General features: G+C 46.4%; 1 protein-coding gene across 9 annotated transcripts in view; it reads left to right on the top strand.

Moving 5' to 3' along the window:
* Window positions 1-1,023: 1,023 nt before the first annotated feature.
* GRIA4 (glutamate ionotropic receptor AMPA type subunit 4) overlaps window positions 1,024-19,079 on the top strand; it is a 299,286-nt gene continuing 281,230 nt past the window's right edge. For 4 of the 9 annotated variants that reach the window (XM_083170043.1, XM_083170042.1, XM_083170045.1 and 1 more), the window contains exons 1-2: window positions 1,024-1,567; window positions 2,760-2,918. In XM_083170043.1, coding sequence (XP_083026169.1) covers window positions 1,222-1,567; window positions 2,760-2,918 — 505 coding nt within the window. In that variant the 5' untranslated portion in view covers window positions 1,024-1,221. The remainder of the gene's footprint in view (window positions 1,568-2,759; window positions 2,919-19,079) is intronic. The other 5 variants (XR_014469815.1, XM_083170048.1, XM_083170044.1 and 2 more) reach the window with 4 other exon arrangements.

Below are 19,079 nucleotides of genomic sequence, written 5' to 3'. Positions count from 1 at the left end.
CCTGCAAGGCTGCGAATGGATAGTGAAAATCTCACCGAACAACAATCAGCTGAAAATCCATTCGCAACTCACTCACCATTGAATAACTTTCCCAGTCTGTGCGTAACCCGGTACCTACTTGGCCTAAGCGATAGAAACAGGCTGATCGAGGCCGGAGCTGACGTCACATGCCCTCCCTGAAGACGCCTGGGCATAGTTTCCCTGACACAGCTAGAAATTGTCCGGTTACCACCCGCAGTGCCGGCTTCCTGCCAATCCTGCGGGCAGCGATCAAAAAAGTTGCTGAATTTTTTTGCTGTTCGGCCTTTCACATGAGCGCTTCGATCCGTATGCATGTGCAGTCCATCGATAATCGACCGATGTGTGACTTCGCACAACAGTGCTCAAGTCTGAATAACCCCCTGGACCTGTAGTAAGTACCCAGTGCATTCTAAGGCTGTGGTGCTGTCCAAGGTGCTGAAATAATGAACCATTCTAAACGTCTGTATGACAATACCTCTGCAGCATGAATGACCCCCTTCAGTAAATGCCTGTGTTCTGTCTGCACATCCCCTTTTCCCCCATTAACATGTAGCAAAGCTAAACAATGCCCCCCCCCCCCCCACATTACATGCATACAGTCAGTTTACAGTGATTATTTTGATGGAGATGAAAGTAGACATAATTATATCATACTGTAGCTATCCATTCTTACTACTTGACAAAGCAGCCTAAACTGTCTTTTGGCAGTGCAGGGGTTAAGAGACAGATACAGAATATCTGCCAGACACATCCCGGACGTGCACCGTAGCCTGTGCATGCCCCCCTCCAGTCCGGGCCGGGCACAACCATGGTGCATGGGCAGTTTGCACTCAGCACCCATCCAGCCACCCCCCTCCTGCAGACATGGGTGCCTAGTGTGGGAGGACAGAGCCCTTGACCTTGTCTAACCCCTTACTCCCCCCCAGTCAGGCTGTCTCACCCCCCTGTAGAGCTGCTGCTGGTGGTGGAGCAGGGAGAGGCTTTTGCTGCAGTGTCTCTCTCTGTACTGCTGCTGCTGCTATATGGGGAAGGCAGAGCAGACTTGTCTGCCGGCTCCAGAGGTGGGGGGGTGACACCACAGTCATCTCCTATACTGCCAGCATCCCATTCATGCAATTGCAGTGAGACAGGCAGGGAGGCTGCAGGGAGAGAGAGAGAGAGGGTTGCATTGTGTGAGATGGGGGGAGAGTGGGATAGCGCATGTCTCATCTCTCAGTGCAGCCACTAGACCTCCCTCCACCACCAACTCCACCATCTTTGCATGTGCAAACCTCTCCTGCCGGACACCAGCTCTCCCGGGGCTATGGAGACTGCGGGAAACCTCATGCCCAGGATGGATTGCTAGACTGGCAGCGCCTGGCATCCTTTCCTTGGTTGCGGCTTCAGCCTCGATGCTTTCCGGCAGCATCTAGAGAGAGCAAGAGAGAGAGAGAGAGAGTGAGAGAGAGAGAGAAGATGCGGATTATTGGCCAGCAGACTGTGCTCTTATTATTCTCTGGATTGTGGAGCATTGCGATGGGGGCTTTTCCTAGCAGCGTGCAAATAGGTGAGAGCCTGGGGTGGGGGGGCACTTTGCACAAAAATGCCCATGGGTCAACTTGAGGGGGGGGGGGGCAATTCTGCAGGTGCCTCATCTGAAATAACTTAAATAGACCTCAAACTGAAATCAGTGACACCCCCCCCCCCCCTCTCCTTACAGTTCTACAGCACAGAAGGGCTGCTGCAGAACCTCTTTGATAGACAGTCTGTACTGTAGTTCAGGTCCCCCTGTGATTGACATCTGAGCTGTGAGAGTTTCCGCAGCAGTCACCCTGGGCTACTAGTGATCTACTGTTTTGTTTTGTTCCTATGCATCCACTGACAAATACCCCTTGTGCCACCCTCCCCCCCTCCCCCTCTTGCCACCCTGGGCCTGCCCACCCCTGCATTATAGGGATGGTTTATATGTATGATCTGTGTCTGCTGCAGTAGTTGATGTCCTGTCCCTGTGCAATCACATTGTAGCTAGTTGGAAAGTTGTGCAGCCTGCACTGCACCCCTTACCTTTTATTTGTGATTTTTGGAAACTATTTCTTTATTCTATCCATTGTTTAATAAAATGGGGGGGGGGGGGGGGGGGCTGCATCCAATAATTTGTGTTGCAGCTAATGGCTGCATAATTTATCGCACAGTGGTTAAAGGAGGAGGGGGTGTTAATGGGATTCTGGAAGCAGACTCACGTTTGTGTTCTATGTACAATACCAGGCTGCTCCTATTCATTCATACTGGGGACAGTAGTTCATTTAACTCCCTCAATGATGCATTGATTATCCACATTAGCAAGGTGAATATTGGCACATAGTATATCCATTAATATCGGTTTGGATCTCCGAAATGTAAGAGAATCTAACGTATAGGCTTTCAAATGTCACCAGTGACCCTAGTACAATCCAATACCACAATGCAGTAACGAACGGGCATCCGAATTCACGGCATGTAACCTATAGTGGTGTAAGATGAGCGAATGAAATAATATTGCTGAATAATGTGCCAAAGTGCGAGTCGTTGCAATGTGAAATGCGATCAGACTGCGTCTCGAACCACATGTCAGCTATCAATGGCGTTAATTACTGGAGCAGAATGCTGTCAAACTTTATTGCACCTGCATACAATGAGCTGTTTATTTGTGTGCATGTCTGCGTTAAAAAAAAACATAAATACATCTTTATTTCTGTGTGTTTTTTTTACTTTATTTATAGGTGGGCTTTTCATTCGGAACACAGATCAGGAATATACTGCTTTTCGATTAGCAATTTTTCTCCATAACACCAGCCCTAATGAATCCGAAGCACTTTTTAATTTGATTCCTCACGTAGACAACATAGAAACAGCCAACAGTTTTGCCGTAACAAATGCCTGTAAGTATGTCTTCCATTGATGTGGAGAAGTTGGGAATAATTGGTGCAACACCTGGGCTACTAGTTCCAAGATTGTCTTGTGAAAGAACATAGAATTCATCTTTTGTATGCCCCAAGAATAACAGCCATAGGGATAAATACTTGTTAGCTTCTGACCTTACAGAATACGCTCCCTTTCACACTGCTGACTAATCAATTATGACATTTTCTTGGTAATGTAATGCAGTCAGAGGCACGCCGGTGGGGGTGGGGTGGGACAGAGGGAGAGGTGGTCTATTTACAATTGATATTCAATTCCACCCCTACTGTAGAAGAGGGTAGCGTCTAATTGTCACATTCCCCCCTAAGTGTCTGTGAAATATTCGCAGGCAAGTTGTGGGTTAAATAGAAATTCTGCGCTAATCTCTAATTAGTGGTTTTATTAATGCGCCTGTTAGGTTATATGCAATTACCAAAATATAAAATGACATTTGCGGATTGCGAAATACTAAGCGGACCACTGTATTTTTTATTGCATTTATTTGTATTTGATAACACTGTCCTTTAATTGTGCAATTTTCACCAAATACTTTGCTTTTGTTGTTTATGCTCCTAAGCTGTGTCCTTCATTTACAATATGTATATATTTGTACAGCCACTATAGACTTAAGTATACAGTGTGCAGCAGATACAGACAGCAGTGAAAGGATTAACATAATACAGATGCAGTTTTCAGTGTCTGTGTTTGTGACAATGCCTCAGTGTCATGGTTGGATTATATAAAACAAGAGATTTCTACAATTTGATCTAGTAATATAATAGAACAATTTGTTACGTCCCAATGTTCACCTTTGCAAAGGATTATTATTGAAGCCTAACGAAGGGTATGGACAGAAATGCTGCAGTGGGCTCCTTATTGTGGCAAATGTATGTTTCGTCTTTTGAGAAGCGCTTGGTACAGAGGATACTCAGTGGCCTGGAAATTAGGAACCCAGTGATGCGGAAGTTTATCTTTATAAGTAGGTTGACGCTGGAGCTTGATCTGCTGATGTCACTTAAGGCTGCCCCCGCTCTTATATTCTCGGTTATAAATGTCTGTTATCATCACGTAATGCATATATCCCACGAATGTGTCTCCGCACATCCATACATAAGTGCCAAAACCAGTTAGAATCTGCTGTACTTCGTTTCACAAAGGACACCAGCAGGAAGCGCGACCCCTTTCTGATCTGTTCCAGGCACAAGCGGCGCAGTGTGTCGGAAAATGAATATTATTATTTGTAATTACAGTATTTTAGGAATGTATGTCTCACTCAGCAGTTGTTGTGTTAAGGATATACTGTATTTGGTAAATCCTTCGAGATTGAGGCATTTGCAACCCTAGAACCGTGGAAAGGCAAACACAGAATATTCCCTTTAGTTGAACGCTAGAAATTAGTGTACATCCCTTAAGATACTGTATACTATTCTCATTTCTTCATCCTCAAATAGCAAATGCCCTTCCGGCTCAAGAGCAGACCATCTTATCTGCATTTTTATTGAGCGCCTCTCTCGAAGACTGGCCTAGCAGTTATCCTCCGATCTGCCGTGGAACATTATCTCAGGCCTCAGAACAATGTGCAATATATTTTAATACGTCTAGAAGGTAATGAACTGGCCTTAGCGCAAATCACATGTTCAGTAACAAACAGTAAATCACACTCCCCTTCAATGGCTGCTTTATTATGCATGGCATTGGGGTTTAAAGACACGCTATCATATAAATGTTCTTCAATCTTATTTATGCCTAAGCGCATCTCTGTGGAGTGTTACATGTTTTGTTTGTAAGTGGAAATTTATGAAACATTTGAGATTTTTTTTTTTATATTATGCGTCATATTTTTAGTTATTTTGTTGGTATTATCTCTATAGAATGGTCAAACTGGGATTTTGGTTTATAGTCCTCTGCTCGTATTAATGCTTTTTATAGTAAGCCCCTTTTTGATGAACCAGGCATGTCCAAACTATGGCCCTCCAGCTGTTGGGAAACGACACATACCAGCATGCCTTGCAATAATTTTATCATTCCCTAATAACAAAACTGTGGCAAGGCATCATGGGATGTGTAGTTTCACAACAGCTGGAGGGCCATAGTTTGGACATGCCTGCCATAAACGGTATCAATGCCATGGCTTTGAAGATTCTCCTCCCAATCACACTGCAATGACCCAATCCTTGTGTTCTTAGCAGGTTATTGGCTAGCCAGCCAATTGGCGGCATGCCAGGAAATGTATTAAACTTTCTAAAGAGTGCAGAAAAAGGCCAGCCGAGAAGTTGCCCATAGCTAGCCAATCACCTTCTAGATAGCATTTAGCAAGCGCATTCTTTATAATGGTAGGTTGAAGCTGATTGGCTACTTTGTCAAACTTCTACACTCATGCATACTCTTTGGAAGGTTGGATACATCTTCCCCTATAATACACAGGTAGAAGCTGATTGACTGCTTTGGCAAACGTCTACATTTATGCACACTCTTTGAAAGGTTGGATACATCTTCCACTATAATACAAGAGTCTCTCAGACCCTGACATTCACAATCTTCCTGCCAGTAAAGAAATAACTGTTACAAAGGCTCTGATTGGTGAGACTCTGCCAGCTAGTATAGAGGCTGGACATCTGAGCTTTTCTGCTTTGAGGTGCTAGCGGGGTTTACTATAAGAAGATTAATATAAGTTAGTTCTATGTCTATGTTCTAGCTCTATGTCTCGTGTCCTTATACGGTATATCTAGCCTCAATACGTGATGTTGTGGTGTGGGAGGAAACCTATACAAACACAGAAAGCATAAACTCTCCACACAGATAGCACCTTTTCTTGAATTGATGTCTTGACTTCAGAGCTGTGAAGCAGCAATACTAACCAGTACGCCAGTCTTGTGGTCACGAACTATGATGTAGGTTGTACATATTTAGATAGAATGCTTACCCAAGTTCTAGTATGGTAAGCACTGTGAGACTGGGGAGTCACATGATGTCTGCCTAACTATGTGCTTTTTTGCTTATATTTATAACTAGTAAGCCCGCACAATGCTAATGCTTTGTAAGCTAGTCTGCTACCTTGTGATTGCCTCTGTGTATGTGTATGTGTGAGAGAGAAAGAGATGTAGTATCACCCGCTGCAAACAGGTGGCGGTGTTTCAGAGACACACACAGACACTAGACATATATGCATATAGATAATATTCTGTTATATATGACTGGTTTTTCCATATGTATCAAATCATATCTTTCCTGAGCTTGATCTACAGTATATACTGTACAAGGTTCTCTCATAATAAATCCTTGAGGAATCCAATAAGAGCTGTCCTTTGGAATTCCTCTCATTGCAATCTTCATGCATACAATGTTCATATACTCTGCTATGTTCAGTGGCGTAGCAATTGTCCCTGCAGACCAAGCAGTTGCTTGGGGGCGCCGGATTCTGTGTTATGCAAATGGTATGCGGTCATAGAATTCTGCTACAATGTCCCTCCGAAATTGTCCGCCGCCACAGAGGAGACAGATGCTACAGACTGTACCTCTGGCATCTGTCAGGGAAGCCCAGCACTGTAGCATTACCCTGAAGTACCGGGATTCCGGGAATTCTGTAGCAATTACTTACAGCATACAGTATATACATGCTGTATATCATCCGAAGCTGCTTGTGCATCCGATTTGCACAGCAATGCACAGAAGATGCATTTGACGTGGAAAATTGTAGAAATGACATGTACAGTACATGACCTATTTTGACACATCAAAGTAAATTTATAATTTTAAAGTTTAGAAATAATTTTAGAAATAATTTGAAAATTAATTTTTTGTTGCAAATGTGCTGTAATTGTGTAATGGGTATTCATTTTCTCCTCACCGGCCTTGCTCAGTCCCAACTGGCTCCTCTCCAATCTGTCCTCAAGTCTGCAGCCAGGCTTATCTTCCTCTCCCGCTGCTCTAATTCAGCCACTCCCCTTAAACAAAATCTGCACTTGCTCCCATTCCCCTACATAATCCTCTTCAAACACCTCACACTCACATACAGGGCCATCTCTAATTCCATTGCTCCATATATCTCTAACCTCATCTCCATTCATACACCCTCAAGCCCTCTACGGTCGGCCGATGACTAGAGTACAGGACTTTGCCAGTGCTGCACCCCTTCAGTGCAACACACTCCCTCGCTCCATTAGACTCTCCGCGACCTTGCAAAGCTTCAAACGGGCACTGAAAACTCACCTTTCATCAAAGCGTACCCTTCCACTGCATAAACTAGCTGGTTCTCCGACCCCTTGCCTGTTTACATCCTGCTCTCTTGCCACCACCCACTCGCTTGCACCTTTTGTAATCTGTCTGTCTCCCCTTCCTACTAGATTGTAAGCTCCTCCGAGCAGGGCCCTCTTCCCTCGAGTTGTCAAAGCCCACTTCTCTTCACATTTCACTCACAGCTCTCCTATACTCACTCATTGACCATCTTCATCTGCATACTCATCTCCATCATTGGCCTCAAGCCTCTTATAGTATGTTGATTGAGTCCTCATTACTTATATTTAAGCTGTAACTCATTACACGATATGTGTACCCAGTAAGTAGGGATGGCTATCAACCATCGATGATTTAAAATCATTGATGGTTTAAGGCCAATGTTGAAGAGTGTTGCTATCGATGTGGGAGAACCAGATGTTTCCCTACATCAATGGCAAAGGAGAATCGATGGTTCCTTTTTTTTATTTTCAAGGGGCAGAGACACGGAGCATAGCTCCACCCCCCCCCCCCCACACACACACACACCCCCCGACACCTGGAAGTCCCGCCCCAGAGTTCTCATTGGACCATGGGCCATTCAGTCAAAAATAATGGATGACCATCGATAGCTAAAACTATAGATGGTTATCCATCAAATAGTTTATGACTATCGATGGCTGGATGCAGAATCACTATCGATGGCAACCATTGATTGCGTCTGAACCGATGATGGCTATCCCTACCAGTGATGTAGTGCATGATAGGATCTGGCGTGGGTGCTGGCATCGGCAAGCGCATACACTCTTACCAATGCCATGAGCAATGGCATCGGTATTGGGGGGGTAGGAGCAAGGACCATGCCACATTCAGCAACATGGCTCTCGGTAGCGATATTTTTAATGAACAATTGGAGCATGAATCTTTAATGATATAGTAAGAACTCACTAGTCGACATGAATAAAATTATCATTAACGATCGTCCTTACCGTACATAGGCCCTTATTCTGATTGAGTCGGATGGCTGCGTGTTTGGTCGAACGACCGATGTATTGTGCCAGCGCCGCACACATCCGAAAACGGCGTGAATTCTGTACAGAAAATGATCGGTCGGAATAATTCGAACAGGGGTTGGAGAGGGGCGCGAAGGGCTGTTTGCGCTCATTACCATATAAGTACGCCCTGCGTTTCATGGGCATTCCCATGAAAATGCTGGGTGTAAATATGGTAATCCTGCCATGACGCACGTGTGGGGGGCGGACAGCTGACACAGCCGGATGTCAGCTGCCCGCCCATATCCCTTCTTTCACACGGAGAAATGTCCGTGTGGTCTGGAGCACTCGTAGCTGTCTGACCGCTCGGTCTATCACTCGATGGTCGGCAACCATCGGAGGATGGGGGAGGTTCCCACAGTTGGGGGAGGTGTACACATGAAACATCCACTCCCGGTCCGTTCGGTCGGCGTCTTACCGCATTCGGAAGGTGTGAGCGATCCGTACGGTAGGCAGGGCTAAGAACACTCGGTGGCCGTCCGAAAATACGCATCCATCCGGGTCAACTAGAATAAGGGCCCAATTGTGTAATATATCATGTAATGTGCACACACCTTATACTGAGTACAGTAAGGGCCTGTTTGCAGGATTGCAGCACAGCTAGATGTAGACACATCTTAGGAGGCTTATATCATAGGTATTGGAGGCCTGGGGCAATCATGATGATGACTGTCAGACTCATTTTCTATCCACTTCTGATTTACTGATTGCGTATTGACCTCTCTAGCAGTACTGAATTCATTAGCGTGGCTGCTATATGTTATAGAGGCCCCTTTATCTATTACTTAGGGCCTGATGCCTGCTATCTTAGATGAGGTTGTGCCCCTATTACTTAGTCCACAACTCCATTGGAGCAACTACTGGGAAATAAAAATAATTCTAATTTAATGTTTATATTGATAGTCATATATGTGGAGGTGTTTGTATTCCTTTACATTTTATATTAAAAATGACACTTAATATTTTTTGAATTACATTGTACCTTTAAATGTACTAGTAGATTTGATGATGAGGAGTTGTTTGGTGTTCATTGGATATAGAAGGAAGCTTACCACACTTAACTAATTTGCGGGTCCGTGAATTAGGGAGGGGCTAAAATGACAGAATTTGCGTCATTTTAGCACCGCCCCTCGCCGCGGACCCGCGGGGAAGGGGTGTGGGAGGGCTGCCTGGCCAATATGGGAGGATTGCCCACCTTCCCGGGGGCCCGGCATTCTGGGAGGGTAGACAAGCCTGAAAGAAGTCTGGCTCCAAGCTCTGTCCATCCATTTTAAATACAAGCTGCATTCATTAAGGATAGATGTGCTTGCTAGGCTGTGTGTATTCGGCCTAACAAGAAGGTTAACACCACCCTTTAGAACACTTGTCCCTTCACTGCCTGAATCCTCTTGCTACGCTGCGAGCTGACGTGGACTTACTTTTCAGCTGCACATTGTAGTGCGAATTGGGGGCGGGCACTGACATCATGTGACCTAGGCCGGCGAACGCCTACAAGCATGTCTGTTACTTTCCATGAATGCATCACTGTTTGGACAGCTGTTTGCTGTGTGTTCAGTACATAGGGAATTAATCATTTAAAATGTTGCACTAGCGGCTTTTTATTAATAATAATTACATATACAGGTACAACACCGATTTTCCGGTACCCAATGGTCCGGGACCGGGACCTCTTTTAATGTGCACGTATCAGGTTCAGGGGGAAGTTAGGATTCGAAAAAAGGTTTTGAGGGAGAAGCAGTGCTGCTGGCACTGGGAGTCACGCTGTGGTGTGTGGGGGAGAGGAGCGGTGCTGCTGAAGGACAGAGGGAGTCACGCCGAGGGGGAGACGGATTGCGGGAGAGAGTATCGGGGGGAGGGAGAGTGGAGTGTGTGGGGGAGTCACACTGTGAGGAGGGGGGCACACCAGGTGCAGGGGGCAGATGCGATGCAGGGACACCACTGATAATAGTCCGTCAAAACAGGAAATCCAGCACTGCCGGGTTATTAGTGTACCTGTAGGTTTAACAATTGCATGTGTTTGTTTAGCTGGGAGATGTCATATTGCCATAGAATGGCAGTACTGAAGCAGAGTTCCATCTAAAGAAGGCAATGTTTTTTTCTAAATTGCAGTGATTGAAGGCAAGTGCTGGAATGGATGACAATAAAAGGCTGCTGATGCTATTAGCTGGGTAGTAGATGTACTAAAACTTTGCTATTTTGAACTGAATCCCAAATTCGAAATGAAAAATGAAGGAGAACTGCATTACCCTGATTAAAGTTGTGTTAGACAGTATGATGGAGATTTCCTGAGCCATTACAAGCAGTGAACTAGACATGGGAAATGCTATAGAAATTTGGAGAAGGATGATATAGGACAAAAAGTTCAAATGGCAAAGCACAACATGTCAGTTATTCTGAAATATCCAACTCGCTAAATCTATAATGCACAGCCACAGTTTCCAGATACACGGGAATTGTGTGAGTGCCAGAATCCTTCCGCAAGTGTACTGACTTAAGCACTTCACCTTCTTACCCAGAGCGCCAAGATTGATATCCTTCTTTGCTGGATATATCTCTCTGCTGGTAATACCAGCAGATGAGCGGCTTTCCCGGCGATGATGCGGGAGCGCGCATCACCGCTCACTGCATCACATTGGGAGGCTTTGAGCTGAAAGCCGCTCAAAACATGAAGTTTGAGCGGCTTTCAGCTCAAAGTCCCACATTGTGTATGGGCCTTTAGGCATACTATGGCAGATGATCCAAAGCATGTCATTACACTGCTTCACCACTGGATGGCAATTGCTTTACTAAGGAAAACAACTATATAGTGCTGAATAGCTACAGATGGATATGGCATTACAGATGTATGATGTATATGTACCTGCTGTATACTCTACCCTCTTGACAGCCTCCATCCCTTCTTTGCCACTTCTAAGGCCAAAACACAGTATATTAGTGTGTTTGATAGTATATGGGCTTTAACATATGTTGCTGTGTTACTTGTGCATTGTATTTATACTGATGGAGTAACAGTTATCCCAGTTCGATATCAGACTATTCCAGTTACTTATTATTAGAGCTATCTGCTGGTCTGTGTTTCCTAGTAATTATTAGATTAATACCCCTTTCACACCGGCCACCCGGCAATTACCCGGCATTTTTTAGTGCTAGGTCATTTTGCCGGGTGCAGTCTGACCCAAATTCACACCACCCGCAAATTCCCGGGTTAAAACTTATCAACCCGGAATTTGCTGAAAAGCCCGGGTTCTTCTGTGATGTGAAAGGGTCAACACGAGTCTTGAATCCCGGCTCACCAACCCTGGTCAAGAGCAGGGTTGAAGTGCCGGGATTTAAGACCCGTGTTGACCCTTTCACATAAAGGAAAAACCCGGATTTTTCTGCAAATTCCCCAGTTGAAAATGTGTGATTGGGGTACAAGGTTGCTTTGGATTTGCTGGACATTTCTGGAGTAACTTGTTCACTCTATGACATTGGACAAAACATTTAAGGAATGGTGAAATGGACTAGCTGTCAGTAGCAACCAATCAGCTCATTGCTATTACTTATTAAGCACATTCTATAAAATGATAGGTCAAAGCTGATTAGTTCCTATACAAAGTTGGATACATCCCCATTGCCTAATACAATATACTATCATTTATCATCTATACATATGTCTAGTGTCTGATTGTGTGTCTCTGAAACACTGCCATCTGTTGGCAGTGAGTAAAACTACATCTCTTTCTCTCTGACACATGCACAAACACAGAGGCAATCACAAGGTAGAAGACTAGATTACAAAGCATTTGCTTCAAGCGGGCTTAGTAGTTGTTTATAAGTTCCATGTGTTCATAATTAAGGAAAATGATGAACATTCCAAATACTGTTTAATGATCAGTGACATACATACATATACTTCCCTACAGGCATTATTCTGGTTCATTCGCTCGGGTGCGAATTCGCCCCGAGAACTGATGTTTTGCAGCAGCATTTCTGCGCATGTGCATATGCTGGGAGCGAGTGAACTCGGCGTAAATTCTGTTTACCAAGCGCACGCTCCCTGCCTTCCGAGCGGGGGGTGGAGAGGGGCATGGGGATCCGGGCAGGCCCATTATAATATGCGTATGCCCAGCGTTTCATAGACATTTCCATGAAAACGCTGGGCGTACAAATGGTAATGCGGTCATGACGCATGTGCGGGGAGTGGACAGCTGACATAACCGGATGCCCGCCCATATCACTGCATTTCTTCCCTCGGTACTCTTTACCTAGCACGGCGCCCATCGCGGTCATCGCGGGCATTGAATGCACTAAAAAATCGGGTGCGACGCGACCGACGCGATGCCTGCGATTGCCCATAGGGACCAATGTTAAATGCCTCAATTGACACGATTTTTCCATAGGAATCAATGTTAAATTGCCCACAGAGGCCAAATAGCCACCCTGAAGTGTGAAATGGCCCCCACAATTGTTAACGCCACCCCACGATCAACGTCAACCCGAAGCGTGGCGAGCGGCGGCGGTACGCGTCCTACGACCTTTTCATACCCCCACTATCCACGTCGGCGTGGAGTTGAGAATAGAATAGTGTGGTGAGCGCAGCGAGCCACCGAGCCCGAAGCGTGGCGAGCGCAGTGAGCCCCGCGAGGGGACGAGGATACCTGTGAAGCCCGCGAAGGGACTCGTATACCTGTGAAGGTATCCGCGTCCCCTCGCCACGCTTCGGGCTCGGTGGCTCGCTGCGCTCGCCACACTATTCTATTCTCAACTCCACGCCGACGTGGATAGTGGGGGTATGAAAAGGTCGTAGGACGCGTACCGCCGCCCCTCGTGGGTTTGCTGCGCTCGCCACGCTTCGGGTTGACGTTGATCGTGGGGTGGCGTTAACAATTGTGGGGGCCATTTCACACTTCAGGGTGCCTATTTGGCCTCTGTGGCCCATTTAACATTGTTTCCTATGGAAAAATCGTGTCAATTGAGGCATTGAACAGTAAAATCGGGTCAATTGAGAAATTTAACATTGTTCCCTATGGGAAATCGCGGGCATCGCGTCGGTCGCGTCGCACCCGATTTTTAGTGCATTCAATGGCCGCGATGCCCGCAATTTTTTTACCTACGATGCCCACGATCAAAATCGTGGGCGCCGTGCTAGGTAAAGAGTACCCTTCCCTCATATGTAGGAGTGGTCTGGACCACCCGTACATATGCGTGTGCCTTTCCCATCATTCTATGGTCGGCGATCATTGAAAGACGGGGGAGTTTCCCACCGGCATGCAAATCATTGTTTATGTAAAACATCCATTCGTGTGCCGGACGGATGAACCCGGCTTGGGAATGGGTGGCGCCGGCTAACCATTCTCAAGGTTGAATTCGTGCCCGAGCGAGTCAACCTGAATAAGGGCCTCAGTGGCGTAGCTACGTTTTGGGCGCCCCCCCCGCCGTTAGGGGGGGGGGCGCCCCCCCCCTGTCGCCACCCCGCCGAGCTCCCCTACCCCGCCGAGCACCCCTACCCCGCCGCCCATGCAAACCCCCCTCAATCCCCCGCAGACTTACCTATAGCGCTGGTCCCTGCGGCTCCGTTCTTCTGCTGAGGACCACCAGAAAATGGCCGCCCCCATACAGCAGACAGTTTCAGAGAACTGTGTGCTATATGGGGGCGGCCATTTTCTGGTGGTCCTCAGCAGAAGAACGGAGCCGCCAGAACCAGCGCTATAGGTAAGTCTGCGGGGGATTGGGGGGGGGTTTAACTATAGCACCGCAGCCCCCGGCGCCCCCACATGCACAGCGCCCCCCCGTGGTGGCTGCGGGGCTATAGTTACGCCGCTGAAGGGCCTATATGCAGTAAAACATACCTCACGCTGCACTCTGTTTCACCACGCGCTCACCTAAACCCATAGATTTCCTTTACACTTTGACAGACATTATTGCCCATGAATAATTTAAAATGGATTTCATTCTGAAAATCTATGAGAGACAAGCAGATTCATTTGTGCTAATACCGTACGTCTCATAGGTGGGGATTCTTTATGAAAACAATTGATTGGATGTGTTTAGTGCTAAAATCAATAGCAAATTAAGTACTGGGCAGTGTCCTGTGAATACACGCGGAGTCAGGGGGTCTGACGGGGCTCTCCACCCAGACGCGCATCCGTGGCTGCAAATGGATTTTTAAAAAAATGTATTTTGTGATATTTAAGTACAGTAAATTTTTAAAATATGCGCTATTTTTGGAGGATAGCTGCAAATAGTAACGGGTCAATTTACTAAGATGGGAGTTCTACTGAAGATGGGATGTTGCCCATAGCAACCAATCAGATTCTATCTATTCTATCTATCTTCTAGAAGGTGCTAAAGCTTCTCTAAGCTTCAAAAGTGATAAAATGGATTGATAAACAGCCAGCCAATCAGCTCCTGCCTGCCATGTCACAGACTGTGTTTGAAAAATGTCAGACAGGAGCTGATTGGCTGGCTGTTTATCACTCTCTATATTATCACTTTTGAAGCTTAGTGCAGCTGGCCCATAATGAGTAGAATCTGATTCTACAGATGGAGCGTCTCAGATTCCCTGAGCTGGCGCTGGCTGGCGGGGAGGCGCGCCATCTGATGGGGATGCGCATGAGTCTCACATGCACACACAACCCCATCAGCACGGTGGCGGGTAGCAGATTCCCTGCCCATCTTCCTGAAGCAGAGATGGGCAGAGATAGTGAGGGCTGCGGGCGGCGAAGGGGGAGCAGCGGGGAGCGGGCAGAGGGCTCCGACGGAATGGGGCTTGTGTGCATCTCCTGCTCGCGAGCCCCCTTCCTTCGGCTTGTGGGGGCTGGTGGCGGCTGGCGAATTGAGCCGACGTGCTGACAGGCGGTATTTCATTCCCTAACGTCCATTAGGGCGTGGTGGAAGCATGGCGAGTGCAGCGAGCCATGCGAGGGGACGCGGTGCTACGTTTCAGTGTCCATGTAGTTGACATTCGGGACAAAAAAATTGTGTAAAACTACATGTCGACCTTTTGACTGTCGACCTAACACCATGTCAACCTAATGACCCTGTCGACCTAATGACCCTTTCGACCTAACCCATGTCGACCTAGACTCATGTCGACATTCATGCATGTCGACCTAGACTCATGTCAAAATTCCTGCATGTCGACCTTGACTCATGTCAACCTAAATGCATGTCGACCAACATGCTGGTGACCTAATTATCCATACGCCATTTTTTAAACACAACTGTATCTCTCGCCACATTATCCCTCTACAAGGCTTAGTGCATCTACACTCAGTTTGTTTCTATAGCAGGCTGTGAAGGTGTCAGATTCCAGAGCCCTGACAGGATAACGTTATCTTAGGATGGCATTACTATACAGTAACCCTATAGCGTGGTGGCTGTATCTACCGCACTGCTTCCAGCTGTTTGCCAAGACACTGTATTATCGGAGCCCTGACAGGATAACGTTATCTTTCGATGGCATTAGTAGCCCTATAGTGTTGTGGCTGTATCTACCGCACTGCTTCCAGCTGTTTGCCAAGACGCTGTATTATAGGAGAGCTGACAGGATAACGTTATCTTTCGATGGCATTAGTAGCCCTATAGTGTTGTGGCTGTATCTACCGCACTGCTTCCAGCTCTTTGCCAAGATGCTGTATTATCGGAGCCCGGATTTTGATACATACACGCAATCATCCCTCTGTCCACCTTTATGTCTTGTTGATTAGAAAATTCGGGACTTACCATTATGGTTAGTCACAGCATTGGGTAAGATAAATTCTGGAAAGGGGGGTGTCATGTTCCAGAATTGCAGCTTTGGGGCTGATTCAGAGACCCAGTAGTGATGTGTAGGAAATAGGCGCCTCCTGTCAGTATCTGCGATCAGAGTGCCGGGTCTGTAGACGCAGCATAAGAAGTCCTTTGGTCTCAGCCTTACTAAAAAATGGGAGACACTGGCCAGCCCCCCCCCCCCCCCCCCCCTATTTGCAGGTAGCTCATGAATCAGGCCGCAGCTTTGGTGGCAAGTGTATGAGTCAGGCCGTCTGTTCTTCCACTTTGTTGTCCAGATAGAGCTGTGTGCAGCTTATTGTTACAGTGCAAAGCCCCCTCCTCGCACCTTTTCAGTGCTGACCCCTTCCTCTAACAGGCCACAGCAGGAGCCGCAAACACTGACTTCTGGCAACACTGAATTACACAGAGGGGAACTGATTATGTGTCAGTAAATACCCCATGAATAGACTGTGACCGTGAATAGAGGGATTGGGGGAATGAATATGAATGAGAAGAATGAATGACAAAGCAGATCAGGCCTGATTCAGAAGTGGACATTGCTCATCCGTTCATGTTGCTGGAGTCATGCAAATGCTAGGATCAGTCTTCCCCTGGTGCTAATGCCTGCGCCTTGCTGTGCCAGGCTAATACGCCGACTCTCAGTGTCTCTGCATGCTGTGCCACCATCAGTGATTCTTTAGCTGACACCGATGGTGCATCATCAACCCTAGCGCTAGTCCTGAGGCCGATAGAGGTTCTATGTTTGATTATGACCTTTATGGTTGCATCCGTTCATCTGGGAGTGTAGCTGCTGTCATTGACACGCCCATGACATTCCCAGAACACGCCCACAACATTCTCTTCGTGACACCTCCCTGTAATTGCCCAGGAACGTCACTCACTTTGCCATTACCTTTTTGATACTGTGGGTGAAATTTAATAGGATGAGAGAATCAGAAATTGAGACATTTGGTAAGAAATCTCCAGTTTTTTTAAAGCGGCAATCATTTACACCAGGCATGTCCAACGTTGGTCCTCCAGATGTTTTGAAACTAAACATCCCAGCATGCTTTGCAATAGTTTTAGCATTCTCTAATAGCAAAACTGTGGCAAAGCATGCTGGGATGTGTAGTTTCACAACATCTGGAGGGCCAACGTTGGACATGCCTGATTTACACAGCAAAACTAGTTTGATTTTGAAGTGTAATGATTGCTGTTTTAAAAAAAACCTGGAGATTTCTGATGAAATCTCTCACTTTCTGAATCTCTCATCCTGATAAATTTCACCCTTTGTGTCCAAAACGCAAAAGTAATCCTTGTGTGTACGTGCCGCAGGGACTACAGAATTTTTTGCATACTCGGTAACTACAGAATTTTTTGCACATGTGCAATTGCGAAGAATTACTTAACTGCTCTGTATGAACATCAAACCCTATTCGAGTATATAGTAGTGTCATAGTAATCTATAGAATGAGACCTTTAGCTATGATAGAAACATAGAATTTGACGGCAGATAAGAACCACTTGGCCCATCTAGTCTGCCCCTTTTTTAAACATGTTACCTCAAACTATATTTGATACTTATTTTTTTGTAATGATATCAATATGCCTGTCCCAAGCATGTTTAAATTGTACTACTGTATTTGTCTCTACCACCTCTGATGGGAGGCTATTCCACTTATCTACTACTCTTTCTGTGAAGTAATTCTTCCTCACATTTCCCCTGAATCTTCCTCCCTCTAGTGTCAGTGCATGGTCTTGTGTTCTGTTGCTCCTCTTCCTGTGAAGAATGTCTCCCACCTGTACCTTGTTAAAGCCCTTGATATATTTGAAAGTTTCTATCAGCGGCGGCTCGTACCTTATTGGGGGAGGGAGGCTTCCTCTGGCCGCAGTTGGGGTGCCGCGATTCAGGCACCCCCTCCCGTCCAGGCGCCTGTGTGCTGTGATGATTGACAGGCGCCGGGACTGGCGCATGCGCATGCAGCCAACTTCTATGGGCTGCTTGGGCAGCAGCCCATAGAAGCAATCATGGTTTCGGCGCCTGTACAATATAAGTTACAGGCACCGAGACCAGCGCGTGCGCAGTAAAGGCATCCCAGAGGGAGGTAACACCTCCCAATGGGACTGGCTTTGTGACTGGCAGGTCGGACTTCCAATTGGAAGTCACTGCCAGTCACAGTAAAGCCAGTGCAGTCTCACAGACTGCATCTGGCTTCACTACAGGGGCGGATTTTACCTGGGGGGGCTGCAGCCCTGCAGCCCATAGTTAAAAACCGCCACTGGTTTCTATCATGTCCCCCCTTTCCCTTCTCTGCTCTAAACTTTACATATTAAGATATTTTAGTCTTTCCTGGTCGCTGTTGTGTAAATTTGCAAGCCAGACAATGATTCATCAGCTCTGGATGCATGCGGATTGTAGCGCATGCACATGCTTAAACATCGATAAAGTCCAGCGTCTATTTTGATCGCTAGCTGATCGTAAGTTGATTGACAGGAAGGTGAAGATGGGTGTCATCCGGCCGTTTTCTGGTAGAGTGAGGTCAGGAAAAACACAGATGTGCCCAGGCGTTGTCATGGAGGTTGTGTGACGTCAGATCTGAGCCTGTTTCTATACAAGGGTCACATCAATTTCATAGCCAACATTTTCTCTAAACAATGTAAAATTGTTACTATTAGTGGAAAGCATTACAGGTGTATATAATCGCACTGTATCAGTAGGTGATTGTGTCTTAATGTCATAAGATGACAGCATGTGATGTCTGATTTATATTGTTTCCCATGGTGCTGAACTTACTCAATGGCTACTTGTTTATTATCATTGTCGCCCACTACGCTATTTGCGTAAAGGGCTATTCATGGTAGTGAAATGCCATATTGCGAGGGGCCGGGTAATACATGTTACATAATACGTGTGCGCTCGCCAGGCTTCGGGCTAGGTGGCTCGCTGCGCTCGCCACACTATATCAAATCAACTCCACGCCGACGTGGATAGTGGGGGTATGAAAAGGTCGGTCGGACGCGTACCGCCGCCCCTCGTGGTGCTCGCTGCGCTCGCCACGCTTCGGGATCACGTCGATACTGGGGGGGGCCTTAATAAATGACATTATATGTAATTTAATGCAATAGTACATTAAATGCCATTAT

Source organism: Crinia signifera, chromosome 2 (genome assembly GCF_055691185.1).
Source record: "Crinia signifera chromosome 2, ASM5569118v1, whole genome shotgun sequence".
Taxonomy (NCBI): Eukaryota; Metazoa; Chordata; class Amphibia; order Anura; family Myobatrachidae; genus Crinia; species Crinia signifera.
This window is presented reverse-complemented; position numbering and strand designations above follow the sequence as displayed.